At 41.7% G+C, this 15,809-nt stretch overlaps 1 protein-coding gene across 1 annotated transcript; it reads left to right on the forward strand.

Annotated features, from left to right (window-relative positions):
- Positions 1-1,514: 1,514 nt before the first annotated feature.
- On the forward strand, positions 1,515-15,488 carry mlycd (malonyl-CoA decarboxylase). The gene is made up of 5 exons (XM_056388184.1): positions 1,515-2,439; positions 8,160-8,272; positions 8,628-8,784; positions 9,173-9,325; positions 14,331-15,488. The coding sequence occupies exons 1-5, from the start codon at positions 1,894-1,896 to the stop codon at positions 14,874-14,876; spliced, it is 1,515 nt and encodes a 504-aa protein (XP_056244159.1). The 5' UTR covers positions 1,515-1,893; the 3' UTR covers positions 14,877-15,488.
- The last annotated feature ends 321 nt before the right edge of the window (positions 15,489-15,809 follow it).

Raw genomic sequence — 15,809 nt, forward strand, 5'->3', positions numbered from 1 at the left:
TTGATTTAATGACCTCAGTTTAGCTCCTGATTAACCTCTTGTCTTGACACAAGTTTATTTCACTCCAGTCATTTGGTTTGTGTTATGGCAGTGCCATCACATCCCCTCTTCAAATCTGCAGTATTTGACCTCACTTTAACTGCCATTTCAACAGAAAAATCTACTCTTTTTTGTCTTCTCAGCCCACCTTTTACCGAGGCAAGGCTTTATCTCCGTCAGCCCCACTTCCTCCCAGGCCCAGAAGATGAATACTACTGCATAGGCCATATTTGGCAACTACGTTGTTTTAGCAGACAAGACCATTGTTTTATACTAATGCTTCCAATAATCAAAAAATTGATCTGTGCTGTCTTAGTGCTCTTCTAGTTTTAGGCTGAATTTAAATCCAAAATGATATAATCATATTAATTATATTTTTTCTTACTATAATTGTATTCTTGTCAGAGTAGAAACCTTACTGTATAAGAAATGAGACAATATTACAAAATTCCTCATTAAAAACCATAATAATTAGGCTACATTAGTTTTGGTTAGTGGCATCATATGACTCAATATTTAATTATTTCAGCAAAATCACTTGACAACCCAAAGACAGGAAGAAAAAGGAAAATTTTTAAACGAAACAGTATGTAAGGTAATTGCACTTTACAGCCTGTTTCAGAGTTGGTGGCAAGATTGAGTGGCTCAATATCAGTTTACAGGGAGGCAGAGCAAATATTATGAAACAATATAGGTCAGATGCTTGATGTTTTTACATCGGATGATGGATTCCAATCGAAAAGGAAGTTTTAACTTCTTGGAATAGTGCTGTACAGAGAAGCATTAAATGTATGTGCCCATGGAGGTCCACAAAGGTGAACTGCAGAAGGTTGTCAATGCAGTTTTTTTTTTTCAGAGGCTATTGTATTCTCAAAGGCAGAAATAAGATGGGTGTAGGCCAATAAAAAAGTCATATATGGGCTCCAGAAAGAATTTTACAAAGGCCTAAGATGATGGGGAGCAAACCTTGAGCTACATATGGTGCTTACACCAACACATAGTTGCCCAGGAGAGTGTCTGATGCGGAATATAAACACAGTTAAGGTTAGATTATAGTAGCATAGAGGCTAAAAAATGTAATCAAAAAATGGTTGTTGCACCGTGGTGTGTGTAACTGTCAGTTTACCTGTAAAAACCTTTCTTTACTGCATTTACACAAAGCTATGGTGGTTGTAAAACTGAAATAATGAATATGAATGCCAAGGACTCAGATAATCCTCTTGAACAGCATGCAGATCTTTCAGGGATAAATATAGAAATCTCTTTCCAAAAAGTGATACAGTCTGTGGATAGTTACGGACATGGAGGGGAACATCCAATTAATTTAGATGATTGATATAAAGTTAGGATCTGAAGAAAAATGTATTTATACATGCACACTGTTAATGCAACTCACAAAATAATAACATAATGCAGGGCAGTATAAAATAATTTAATTATCATAAAATAATATAAATAGTTTATAAAACATCAAATCAAACAAGGTATTCCAATGACAGTATTATTATTGTAGTATTACACAGTATTCAGGGATTTGTCCAGTCAGTGAGCTGTACTGCAAAGGAGCTTTATTGATAGTGATGAGGGTCATTGAATTATGTTATTTTTTGTTGATTGTAAGTCCTTTTCCCTCAAGTATCACCATGTTTATCCCTAAACTTAAATACCAAAAAGATTTCAATATCTGGTTTTGTTCTTATAAGGAGTGGACCTGTCCTGAACAAGTCTAACCTTCCAACCTTCTAGCTTGTTGCCATAGCAGCTTTACTGTCTCTTTAAGAGACCCGGAAACGATTCCTCCTGTGTGTTCACTGGTCGCGGGTTCCAAACAAACAGCTGAGCTCTCCCCCTGCGATGATATCCCACCCTGTTATCTGGGGCTTTCGTGGCAGCGTGAGGTGCTGGCGACACCGGGCTGTCGTCAAAGCTGCTCTTAAGGCCTCGGACATCAGCGGTTGGCGCTGGTACTCTTCCCCAAATCGTGTCGGTGTCACGGGCATGGAGGAGATACTAGCGAGGGTCGTCGTACCTTTACCCACATACGAAACGAGAGATAAATCCCCCCCTCCCCCTGAATCGAACAGCTTGGACTTCATGCACTTCTACAAAAGTCTGGAAAAGGAAGACAGACTCGGTTTTCTGACGAAGCTGTCGCAAGACTTCGGTGTAGACCATAAAAGCGTTTCAGAGCTAGCTGTGAAGTTGCTAGACACTCAGCTACGGGACTTGGCGACCATTTTGCAAGTTGAAGACAGGCTTCGGTACACATTGACTCCCCGGTATAAACAGCTTCTTAATCATATAAGCAGGGTCGAGGGTGGGGTGAAGTTTCTGGTGGATCTCCGAGCCGATGTGGTTGAAATCATCTCATCAAAAGCTAGCGAGAGCCCACACATAAAGGTAATGCATTTGTTTACATTTTCGACGGGTGCTGGCATGAGTCAAGCTGTGCGCGCTAAGACGTTTGGCGCTGTTGCCTGAATAGCTGGGCCTGAATGCTGAGTGATTTAAGGACATTGATTGTGGGCTATTGAGACAATATTAACTGTTGGCTGAATACAGCCAGCTAGACAGAGAACCCACACAGAGGCCTAAACTAACCCCCTTGCTTTGCCCCCCATCACATGGTTCACATTTCATCACATTTTAAGTGTCAATGACCTTTGCTCCAGTTTACCATTCATACCAAACTGGAGGAACTAAATTAGATTTTTTTTCACCTTCCTCAAAGCTTAAGAGGTTTTTGCAAACAGGTTAGACAGAACTAGTTTAGCAATGTCGAGCTCCAATTTCAGGGCTTCCTTCATATTTTCTGCATGTCTTGGTTGAACAGATCAACTTACAGTACTGATCGGAGAGGACTTCTACTCCTGCTGGAAAGCTCTTGTGTTAAAATAGACTCAGACCCTGTTTCAGACTATACATGAAGAGGCAAGAGTCTCAGACTCAAATGCAGCAATAAGGTGAGAGAGGTGAATATAAATCAGGCATGTAATGAATATTTTGAATGAACCATTGAAGACAAAGTGAAAATAAAATTGAAAGGAAAGGCAGTGAAAAAAAACTTGGAAATGTCCATCACACACATTCTTGGCTCTCATGCTCTTTGTCCCCTAAATGACACATTTTTGCCAACTTATTTTACAGCAAAGCCACCTGTCCAATTTCATTCACCTCATTGTTCAATCATTCATGTTCAGTCAGATGTTATTACAGTTTTCAGTTCAATTCAGCACTGAAATGTTGCTGCACACTTTGAAATAACAGTGGCAAACTTGGTGGCAAGCTATCTGTCAATTTTTCCAAGAAAAATTAGCAGTCTAATTAGTCTAATGCCCCACTGCTCTTTCCCAAGTCAAGTTTCTATGGCCTGGTTTTCTTCCCCAAAGCATAAAGGTACAAGAAGTATTCCATATATATTTTGATATTAATACATGCTCACTCATTTAGTGCAAATATGGGGTAATTTGACTTGACTAACTCTTTTAATACCTTGCCAGAGATTGCAGCTTATAATTAAAGTCCACCTTACGGTTGCATATCCAAATACGTTTTTAGCAGGTGCTTAACCTAAACTAAAACACTGTGGATGTATTATAAAGACGCTAATTTAATTTTTACCATAATTAAGCAATCTAAATGTATATACAGAAGTCCCTGCACTTGAGAAAGTAACTGCAACTTAATGTCTGACATTGAACCCAGTATGGCTTGAAGTACTTCTATGCCTAAGTTGGACTCACACTGAGATGACATGAGACCACATGTATAATTAAATCAACCGGTGGCGTGATATATGATTTTGTGCTGGTAAATTGCTTTTTGTATCACAGGCCACCAGCAGCTCTTTTAATGAAACTAGAATCAGAAAGCCCCTGTGGTGTATAGGAGATGTAGACATACATTGTAAGCCAGCGACAGAAATTCGCTTTTAAGAAAGATTCTTTAGTTTTGTAATAGAAAAAAACACCATTAGTTTGATGTCAGCCTAATCTAAAGCACACTGCTTCATTCACTGTTGCCACATCATGTCCACTTTTCTCAGATGGTACGACATGAAATCCACACTGCTGATTTGCGAGCCTGTTTTGGAGAGATGCTTTAATCAAGATAACAAAATTGATAAGTGTACCATCAGAAGCTGAGACGGTCAAATTAAAACTGCCCTGCATTGATTGATGATGGAGTTAAAAAGGTTTTCTATCGTCTTTGTGATCAGTTATAATGTTTTGTGTCACTTTGGAATTGAGTTGAAAGCCTGTGTGCCTTTGACCTTGCATTATCAAGAGTTAAGAGCTACTGCTTAATATGATTTTTATACAGCTTGACTGCACTATTGCCAGAAGACCTCTCCTCTCGTGCTCAATATCTATTATATTCCTGCTGAGAGGTGGTTCTGATGCATTTAATCTCAATAACCGCTGCTCACCGAGAGCTTTTGTAGTTAAAAAGGTCTAAGCTACCTACAGAGTACTCACATGTGCTCAGTGCTGACCACCTTGGTTTGGGGGTGCACAGCAATCTTTGCTCGTTGTTATTGCTAGAATTGATCGAGCTAAAGATGAGAAAAGGTCATGGTAAATATGAAGCTTTTAGTACCTGTATTGATGGTATGTCCATACCAGGGGAGAGAAAACAAAAGTCAATAAAAAAAAAATGATGCAGATAATCAAAGACGCACTGAATCATAGATGGGAATAAAAAGGTACAATTTCTAAAATTACTAAACTCTGGAATTTGCAAGGCTGCAATTGCTGTTGTTCTTGCAAGTGTGTTACTTTGGAATTCTACACTAGATTAGTCTCTCTTGGTTGGATAATTGATTTTTGATGTTCCTCCTCACTCTTTCTGCCTCCAGGCCTTTCATTCTTGTTCACCTGTCCGCAAGCTGAGGGGATGAAAGATGTAAAGACAAGTCAGAGATGTCATTTTAGTTGGCTCTTTCGGATTACACAAAGTATTAGTGAGGCTATTTTTTCCCCGCAGACACACTGCCAGGCTGACAAGTGGCATGCAGCCTACTGGAGAAAAGGTATTGGCACTCTCTGAGCCTGACCTGTAAACACTTTGGCAGTCAGTGGTCATTTGGCCTTGGATAGACAGACTGTTCCTTCCAGGCACTGCAGCCTCTATCGCTCTGTATAATCACACAATAACTATAGCTCAAGGTAGAGAGGGTCCTTGTAGCAGAGGCTGTATCAACTCAAACATCAGCACCACATGGCATTGATATAGCTCCAGTGTCAGTGTTGCTTCATTTTCTCTCTAATGGAGTGCAGGATTTTCTTCTTTACCATTCCCTCCTTTCCTCGGTCTCTTTCCTAACCTCAGGCTTCAAATGTCGGACACTTCCATTTCAAAAGACTTCATCTTCTGCTAGGTCAATGGAGTGCACAGCTCAGTTTGGCCTTCTTTTTGTGTGGATGAGAATTGGCTACCCAAGGCAGCAATTGCACTCTAGCTGGTTGTTGATGTGCTGTGATTTCTGCCGAAATGCCAGGCTGGGATTATGAACCATCATAGATTATTTAACCTCTGGCGGCTTGTGAAGTTTGAGTAACAAATACACATGTATACACACACATTACATAAGTAGTGATGGAAATTTTGCTGGACTTTTTACTTTATTTACTTTTGATTTGCTCCTTGTTCAACTGAATTTTTCAGGGTGAAATTGCTGCAGGGTCTGAGATATACATGTGGGGAAGAATTAAAAAATGTAGTTTGTTTTGGTTTTCGTAGTTGCTTGCAGAGAATCTCATTCAGTGGCTTTTATACCATGACTGTATTAGAGCTTGTTTGTATTAGCTATTATTATGACTGACAAGCGGGCACAAAAGTAAGAGCTCTCATCCTATGGAACAGCCAACAAAAGCTGCATTTATATGTTTTAGTGTGTTTATGTGTGTGCACCATGTGCACTTGTTTGTGTGTTTGCAAGAGATTTGCTTTAAATGAAGTATGACCTTTGCAGTAGGATAGGCCTGCTTTGAAATGGCAAGCTGTTTATTGAAGTGCCTTCCCTACACCCATTGCAAGCTCAAACAAATTACTACTCATAATATGAAAACAGTCAAACAGCATACAGACACCCAAGGGACCATATACCCTGCAAAGTGTGTAAGATGTGGATATGGAATTGATCATAGCCAACAGACAAACTTGAGCAATAATAATAATAATAATCCATCCATCCATTTTCTTCTGCTTATCCTCTAGTAGGGTCGCAGGGGGGCTGGAGCCTATCCCAGCATCTTTTCGGGCAAGAGGCGGGGTACACCCTGGACAGGTCGCCAGTCCATCGCAGGGCAAACACATAGAGACAGACAACTATTCAGCCACACCTATGGTCAATTTAGAGTATCCAATTAGCCTAGTCCCCATTTGCATGTCTTTGGACTGTGGAAGGAAGCCGGAGTACCTGGAGAGAACCCACACAGGCACGGGGAGAACATGCAAACTCCACACAGAAAGTATTATAATAATAATATAATAATAATAATAATAATAATAACTTGGATTTTTATAGCACCTTTCAAGGTACCCACTTTGCAGGGAAAGAAACACAAAATAAATAAAGTACAAATGAATGAAAAAAAGACGAGACAGAATAGGGATGGCAGATATCGGAGGGGATTGTAGGAGATGAGGCAGCTAGAAGCGATAGGACTTGGTGAAAAGGTGGGATTTCAGCAGTTTTTGAAAATGTCCAGCGATGCTTCTGTGCGGATCTCTTCTGGGGGAGAGTGCCAGAGGGTGAGGGCTGCCACACTGAATGCTCTGTCACTGAAAGATCGCAGGCTGGTGTAGGGGGTGGAGAGCAGACCAGTGTCCGAGGACCGTAGGTTCTGGGACGGGGAATAGGGGTGGAGGAGTTCAGACAGGTACAGGGGTGCAAGATCATGGAGGGATTTGTAGGTGAGGGAGAGGATTTTGTACTGGATGCGGGCTTTGACCAGAAGCCAGTGAAGTTGGATGAGGGTGGGGGTAATGTGCTGCCAGGGCTTGGTGCAGGTTAAAACCCTGGCAGCTGAGTTCTGGGCATACTGGAGCCTGTCGAGGGTTTTGCTGGAAACCCCGAACAGAACTCCATTGCAGTAATCCAGACGGGTGGTGACGAAGGCGTGGATGAGGGTCTCTGCGACAGAGTCAAAGAGTGATGGCCGGAGTCGAGAGATGTTTTGGGGTTGGAAGAAAGCAGATTAGGTGATGGACTTGACATGTGCCTGGAATGAGAGAGTTGAGTCCAAGATGACACCCAGGTGTGGACTTCCAGGGATGGGGAGATGGAGCAGCTGTCGGTAGTTGTAGATCTCCAACCTTCCGGAGCAGGGCCCTGGGAGCCACAACCATGAGCTCTGTTTTAGTGCTGTTGAGTTTGAGTAGGTTAAATGACATCCAGATTTTGATTTTGTGCAGGCGGTTGACAAGTGATTTTTAGTGAGCTGGGTGGAGGGTTTCGTGCTGAGATAAAGCTGTGTGTCGTCAGCATATGAATGGAAGCTGAGACCGTGTTGGTGGATGATCTGACCAAGGGGGAGCATGTAGATGGTGAGGAGGAGGGGTCCAAGCACAGAGCCTTGGGGTACACCGTGGTTGACTGGGGCAGGGGCTGAGCTAGAACCTCCGATGGTGACAAACTGTTTTTGATTAAGCAACCTTGCTGTCAGTTAATAAGATGGAGTCTGGCAGTTTTGTCGATAAAATATGTCATGAGGTTGTAAAGAAAGACTGTGTTTATCCAGTTAATTTAGTATTCATAAAAAGGTGCAATTTCTAGAGAATAGTTTATTGTCTCTAAGATACATAAAAGAGAAAAGACTGCCATAGTCACAGTAAAAGGATATTCTCCACAGTGCCTAGATAACGCAGTACAGCAGATACCATGACCTTCTTTTCCTTATTCATGTGCATGGAAGATTTATCTGTATACCAGTGTTTTGTGTATACATCATATACTATAGGTCCCATACCTTGATAAAATACATATGCAAGGCTTTCATTCTCCCCTATGCTTGCTGCCGAGCTGTTCTCCACGAGGGAAAGAATGTGGTGAATTTTTGATTATCAGCTGGATGTGGATTTTAATTCTAAACTCTCACCTTTTTTTTGTCTCCCAGGATCTGAATGGCACGCTGAAGAGCTTGCTGTCTGAGTGGTTCTCTGTAGGTCTGCTGCGACTGGAGAGAATCACCTGGCAGTCCCCCTGTGAGATCCTGCAGAAGATCAGCCAGTATGAGCATTCATGCACCCCCACACTGTGTTTATGTTTTTAATTTATTTTCCTCTTTCATTTCATTGTAATCTCTGTTTTTACATAAATATTATACGGTATGAAAATCGTCACTTTACCCCCTCCTCTGACCAGTTATAGTCCAATCATAGTTTAGCAACTATAACTAGGCGTGACAGGCATGTCAGGCTGTACTGACACATACTGAACTTAAGGAGTAGACAGTAGAAGTCTGTCACCATTACACTGCATATGTACGGACATGGAAAGTTTCACAGGCATAGCAACACTAACCAATGAAGGCGGAGCTTAGTGAATGGTCAACTGAAAGACTAACTATCTCTGTCTCTGTCAGGTATGAAGCAGTGCATCCTGTAAGGAACTGGTCTGACCTGAAGCGCAGAGTGGGGCCATACCGCCGTTGTTATGCCTTCACCCATGCCGCCATGCCAGGAGAACCCCTGGTTGTACTACACGTGGCCCTCACTGAAAACATTTCTGATAATATTCAGGTTAGAAGCTACCTCAGGCTTCTGTAATGATTTGTCTGACTTAACAACAACTTGGGGGATGGTTAAACATCTGAGAGTAACCTGGGATTTCCTCCTGTCAGTTGACAAATGGATTTTAACTGTGTGTAAAACAATACCAAGACCTTTACACTTCTTATCCCTCTAGCAGTGACCTCTACAGTGCTGACTTCCTGTTCTTGTTGTTTACAGTTGGGAAAGGAGGTTTTGACAACAGTGAAATTTGAGAATATTTCACGATGTGCGCATCTGAAATATTTGGATATATGACTGCTATCTCAAGAAGAACACTAAGAATGGACTTGTATCTGCATGATACAAATGTAAAATTTGTATTTGTGACTTAACAAAATTTGTGTTTTTCTTTTAGAGTATCGTCCGTGAGTTTGCCACTCTCGACTCTGAGGAGGATGTTAATAAGATAAATGCAGCCATTTTCTATTCCATCTCCTCCACCCAGGCTGGCCTTCAAGGTGTGGAGCTGGGCAACTACCTCATCAAGAGGGTGGTGCGAGAACTGCAGGTGGGTGCAAGAGTGATTCAGGATATAATTTAAGTGCCTGTCAGCAAAGCATTAGTCAAAGAGCTATTAAATATGAGGGATGAATATGACAGCCAAGAAAGTAACTCATCAAAGTTCCATTCATTTAGACTTTTAAAGTATATTTTTTTGGGCTTTTATGCCTTTAATGGACAGCACAGTGGAGAGTGACAGGAAACAGGGAGGCAGAGAGAGGGGGAATGACATGCAGCGAAAGGCCGTCCGATGCGGGATTCGAACCGGGGCCAACTGCAGACTGTAGCCTCTACACATGGGGCGCCTGCTTAAACCACTACGCTACACGATGCCCCCATTCATTTAGACTTTTAGACATTTAGAGCTCTCACACCTTGTTGTGGCTTGCTTTCATGTCTTTTAACAGCTCTATTCAGAAAAAAATAATTTGAGTCAATACTCACTGTGAGAACTGGAGGAATCATCACATCTACACATTTTGAACAATATGAATTACGGTATTTTACCATTGCTTTGGCTCAGTTTTTAGACCAAAGTTCCAATGTACAAAACTTTTAATGAAAACTGACCTAAACTCTTACCTTTACAAAATGCTGTGCTGTCCTACACTAAATGACTTTCTCAGTCCTCAGAACTCAGCCACATCAAATTGAAACAAGATTGAATGCTTTTAACTGAATGTACAAATCACTGAATCGATGCAACCCGCTTTTTAATGCTTTTTAAATTTCTCTTTATATTAACTTAATAAATTGTGCATTAAACAGTATTTTTATCATTGCAATTCAAGTAATCTTTGAGTAAATAATCATTTTATTTAGACATACAGCAGTGATTAATTGTTTGGATTTGAGAAGTATTAGGAATGTTCATTTTGAATTTTCTTTCTGGCTGATAGCCAACACTCATTAACATACCATTAACCATTGACTGTTAACTGACAAGATTAACATGTTCACAAGTGTCTTTAACACATTTAAAAATTACCAATACACAGGGGTTGATGTTGACCAAGACGATCACTTACACACACAGGCAGGAGAGAAGCCCCATCTCAACAGATTATCACACAAGGTGATGGTCCTCTTAACAACATTTTTGCAGAAGAAGCGATGTCCCGCTTACACACATAAAAAGCTCTATGTTATAAATTCTTTATTATAAAGATCAGCTCTACGTGTGATTAACAAAGAGTAGAGGAACAGAATCACTTCTTGATCGGCAGGGAAATGCACTTCTGGTGAACAGCCAGGCTACTGCTCGTGCAACACAGAGTTGGACTGGCATTAAACCTCAAAATCAAAACAACAGGCCAGGCCTACCTCAATCCTCAGCATAGTTGACAGCCTGTCTACTGAGTTTTATTCAGAAATGGCAACATGTCGACATGCTGTCGGATTAGTCTGATGCTCAGTCCATTAACTTTCAGACCTGTGGTGGAAAATACCCACTCAGATGTCCCGGGATATTTTAACTGTTTAAAATTCTTATTGTCGGTTAACGATTAAGCAGTTAATGATGAACAAACCTAAGTACTATAGCACTATAGGTGTTAATCAAAACACTGTGGAAATAGAGCCTAAGCCATTGTAAAATACAGTAAAAGAATATTTGAATCCATTCTATTGGAGTTCCTATAATAACATGGCTTGGATAAAGCAGAGGTGGCGCTTAAGGTAAGAGAGGAGGCAAGGTTACGTAAACACCTGTTATCTAAAAAAAATAACCATAAAGTACCCAGTTTTATCAGTGAAGTATTCAAACCATCCTGTCCCATAAAAGCTAGATAATAACATCTTATCCTGACATTGCACACAGCACATGCTCTGATATAGCTATCCATCATTACCTCCCGCAGAGCTCCTAACCTCCTTCCTTATGGTGTAGTATCAAAAATTGTTGCTTGTCTCCACCCCAGGAATAAAATGTTCCGCTCTGTATGACTCACATGCTGAATTCAATTAAAAGCTGTTTGTTAGCCTTCAGGTGTAGCCCAGCTGGCACAGTGTTATTCCAGTAAGAAATATAGCTCTGACAGGCTACATTAGTGTTTGATTGCTTTTCAAAAGTTTTTATTTTAGTCTCAGTACTGAATCATAAATCCCCCACTTGTTTCTGTACTTCCTTATACGCACATGAATGCATACACACATAAACAGAAGAAGACACCAGAAAGGCAGTAATGAAATCGCATCCATCCCTCTCAATAAGCGCAAGAGTCCTTGTTGAGCCACTCCAGCTAGCACTTGTCAAATGATTGGAACCCTGAATGGAACATCAAAAGCCACTCTACCCAACAGATGGGGAACCGCTCTTTATAGTGTATCCTCATAAAAATCAGATTTCAGAGCTTTAAGCTGCTTCCACTTCAGATTTCTATACAATGGGACTGTTTTAATTGCATTTTCATTAATGGCAACATACTGTTCAGTGAGCTCTGCAGATATTGTTTTGTGCTCTCTGTGTCAGCATTAGGTGCTGTTTGTGTCAGAGGTTGGAAAGTAGGTTATTGCACTGTGTTGTTAAAGCCTTACTAATGTGGAATGTTGTCTTAATCAGAAGGTCTACTAGCTTTGCATGTCAACATCTACTCCTGTAAAAAGTGTTCTACTTTTCCTTCAAACAATAAACAGCAGTAACTGCAAACCAGTGATACTGAGAAGAAAGGGTTTAAAGTTTTCAGGCAGGCAACAGATAGAAAAATTGTCATGCCTTCATATTTTGTGTGTTTTTCTGTTTTAGTTATGCAGATTACTTTACCCAAATAAATCACTGCTATATAAGCTACACAAACACACACTCTCATATGCATTCAAACCTATTCTGGACACTTTTATCCAAAGTACCCATGAGTGCATACACTTTTTTATGACCCTAGTGAGAATTGAACCCCTGACCCAGGCAGTGTAAGTGCAATTCCCTGCCCTCAAGGCTACACAAAACCACAACCCAGACTTGTATTCTGCAGAGGCCCAGGCTGTCTGACAGAGCTTTACCTTACATAAAGGTGAAGAGAGGAGCAGCGCAGCCACAGAGGGACCACTATGATGATGGATAGATGATAGAGTGGAAAAGAAAAGGTCACAGTTGTGATTTAAGGTGAGGAGAGGAGGTGTTGCTTGTCTTTGTAGATTAGACCCTGGAGCGCAGTTCTGGCACAGCTCCTCTTTTTTTCTACCTATCCTTTCCTCCATGTTCCCTTTTCACCTTTCCTACCGCCTCTATCCTTATTTCCACCATCTTCTGTTCTCTCTTCATCCTGCCCACTCTTGACATGTGAGCACTCAGTAGTTTAAAGCAAAGGTTGGAGTGACAAAGGTGAGATCATGAATGAGAAGAAATACAAGGGGAGAGCCGGCAGGACATGGAACGTGAGAGGGCTGGACTTTGAAGTGAAGGGAGGGTGAAATGAAGGAGGTAGAAAGGAAAACAATGTTGCATAGTGAGGCAGACAGACAGCAACATGTTCCTCCAGGGGTTGTCTGACACTTCCACTTTCATCTGCAGCCTTTCACTCTTCTGCCTTCTGCCTGCCACATCGCTCTGTCACTTATCAACCCAGACGCCGGTGAGCGAAGACGGGCGGAGGGGTGTGTGTCTTGACAAAAGGAGAGGGTAGAGGGGTGGCAGAGAACTCATGAGATGGGTGGGTGGGTGGTCTAGACGAGACAGAGACACGGGGATGAGGAGAGTGAAAGAAGAGGACGGGTGTTTAAGGTGAGAGTGCAGGGAACAGAGGAGGAGGAGGATAGAGTAAGAGGGAGGGGATCATCCATCTCCATCAGCAGGGCAGGATGATGAAGCAATGGAAGTGATTTGTTATGCTGTCCTGTCCCTGTCTGAGGAACTGAAGGCCCGAGCAGCAGCCTGAGCACAAACGAGAATTTCTTTTTTTTGTGTTTTGATGCCGAGGTTGAGTGTTCATCTCCCTTATTTCTGCTGTTGCAGAAGGTGTGCCCTCTGCATGCCAGTGGGGATCAACTCTCTGCTGCCTCTCATCTGTTTTCTTTATACCTTTACCTTGTTTTCTCATTCCCATCCCTTTCCTAGTTTGCTTTTTGTTGTTGTTGTTTTCTTCTCTTCCAGCTGGTTAAGGCAGGTTGAGGCAATTCTGCACTGAACTGACTCTGCATGTAAATGACTCTGCAACTTTTTCTGTTTCAAAACAGGGGATTAAAAAAATGAAACTTTTTAACCCTGCCATGTATGGATGTTTTTTTTTTTTCTCAAATATTTCTATACGTTTTGTTTTTGGAGACTGCCATATTTAACACGGACTGAGCTACAAATCAAAATAACATTGCTTCTAACATTTGCACAGTGTTAATAATAAAGCCTCCAAGATACATGTCAGTTTATTTATTTATTTATTTTTCTGATCATTTATAGATGCCGAAAAAAGTGTAGCCTTTTATACATTATGTTCATCTATATGGTACTGGCCTACACTTAGGCTGTAACTGCTCAGTGATGGGCACAAACACAAAGTGGGTAGCACAGTAATCGCAAATCACAGTACTGTCTGGTGGCTGTGGCAACATGGTTGGTCCACAGTTTTGCTCTTTTTGACCTGCGAGCTACCATCGTCATACTCATGCTCCAGTTCTGCTTCTGAAAGATCAGACTGATGAGTTTGCATAAAAATAAAATCCTCATCTTCAGTTGTTTCAGACGTGTCTTCATCTTCAGACTTACTGTCCTGATAACCCTGCAGTGTACCTGACACACTTATAATGCATTGTTATGTGACTGTGACATGAGCAGTTTTTCATCTATATGTCAGCCTCTATTTATAGTATCGAATTGACCCAAAAAGTAACACAGCTTTAAGACCCTAAAAACAGAAAACACTAGAAAAGCAGTGATTTTCAACTATTTCATGCAAGAAATAGTTTGAGGAATAGAAGGGATTTTAGGGCCTTGCTGAATTAAATGGATGAATAAAACATGGTGTAAAACGGTCCCACATTTAAGGGCTAAATCTGCCTCTCTCTTTCCTCATGTCTTCCAGAGTGAGTTCCCTCACATGGCCCAGTTCTCCAGCCTGTCACCCATCCCAGGCTTCTCCTCTTGGCTCCAAGGCCTCCTCAGCCAGTACAGAAAGGAAGGCCGGGGCTCTGACCTCCTCTCTGAGCAGGAGTGGAAGGAGGTGGAACAGGCCACTGACTCACCCTCTGGGACCCCAGCTCTAGATGCCCTTCGCAAGCTGATCAGCACCAGCGAATGGTTGCGCTCAGAGCGTCTGTCACGTGTCCTGGAGCCCGTCTTGATGCGTCTCTGTGCCTGGTACCTCTATGGGGAGAAACGGCGAGGTTACGCCCTCAACCCTGTGGCTAACTTCCATCTGCAAAACGGTGCCACCATGTGGCGACTCAACTGGCATGCTGACACCAGCCCCAGGGGTGTGGCGAACTCCTGCGGCATCATGGTGAACTATCGTTACTTCCTGAACGAGACCTCTAAAAACAGCGCTCTGTACCTGCAGAATAAGGTCGTCATGGCATCAGAGCAGGTGCTGGGACTGGTGTCCCAATTTCAGAAGAACAGCAAACTGTGAGAACGAGACAGCCATAAATACTTCTGCTTTTGATCTGCAGATGAGATTGCACTTGATATCCCATATTTACTGATGAACTTTATTTTGTTTCTCTTTAATATTTAATTGAAAAACAGCTCCAGAAGCCCTACTGAGTGGACATCAACTGATATTGTTACTGAATAGAAATTAGACCATTTCTCACATGACGTGTCTCATCCCATCTGCTGTATCTAGTGCATAGGTTGGGCTGTTTGCCTCATTGGGTTTCTAGTAGAAAGTGTTTGATATTGTGTAAGTGTTTCCCAGGCTGAGAGACTGTAGCTAATGAAGCGTGAGGCATCTATCAATGCCTCTCCATGTTCTTGGATAACAGTGTGTGTAATGGTGACGCAGGAGCAATGAGAGAGTGCAGCTACTGGAATAAATGATGTTTAGGTTCTTTCATTTAGCTGAACTGTCTCACTGCAAACATGTTTAGGAATAGGAGAGTTTGGGATTTTTCTTTCTTGGGTTGGGTTGATATACACCTGCTTTTACATTGCTTACTCCCACTAAAGCTCATTGCACAAAGGCATGAAACCACAGACTGGATATATTATTTCATATTAAATAACTCTAAATGAAACTGGATTTATTTTCTGCTGTGCATCACAACTGTGCTAACTCTTATCCTGGTACCTACAGTCAGGTGTATTTTTAATAATTTTGCCTTCATATATATACACACACACACACACACACACACACACACACACACACACACACACACACACAGTGGTCAACCTCTCCAGAGAGCCATCACTGATGTCCTAACTGCTCTGTACAGGTGCCAAGCAGGGCTCAAATCAGCCCACACCCCATTGTTGTGAAATAATATATCACAGCAAGTTGACTGTGAAATTACATTTTATCTCTCCAAGGAGCCAAACTTTCTTTTCATTTTTTTCCCCC

The sequence above is a fragment of the Seriola aureovittata genome, chromosome 10 (genome assembly GCF_021018895.1).
Source record: "Seriola aureovittata isolate HTS-2021-v1 ecotype China chromosome 10, ASM2101889v1, whole genome shotgun sequence".
In the NCBI taxonomy this organism is placed as follows: Eukaryota; Metazoa; Chordata; class Actinopteri; order Carangiformes; family Carangidae; genus Seriola; species Seriola aureovittata.

Excerpts from the sequence above, each read along its gene's own strand:
- mlycd (XM_056388184.1), top strand. The coding sequence starts at position 1,894 with ATGATATCCCACCCTGTTATCTGGGGCTTTCGTGGCAGCGTGAGGTGC. Across the intron at positions 2,440-8,159 it reads GCGAGAGCCCACACATAAAG|GATCTGAATGGCACGCTGAA; the intron begins GTAATGCATTTG and ends TTTGTCTCCCAG. Across the intron at positions 8,273-8,627 it reads ATCCTGCAGAAGATCAGCCA|GTATGAAGCAGTGCATCCTG; the intron begins GTATGAGCATTC and ends TGTCTCTGTCAG.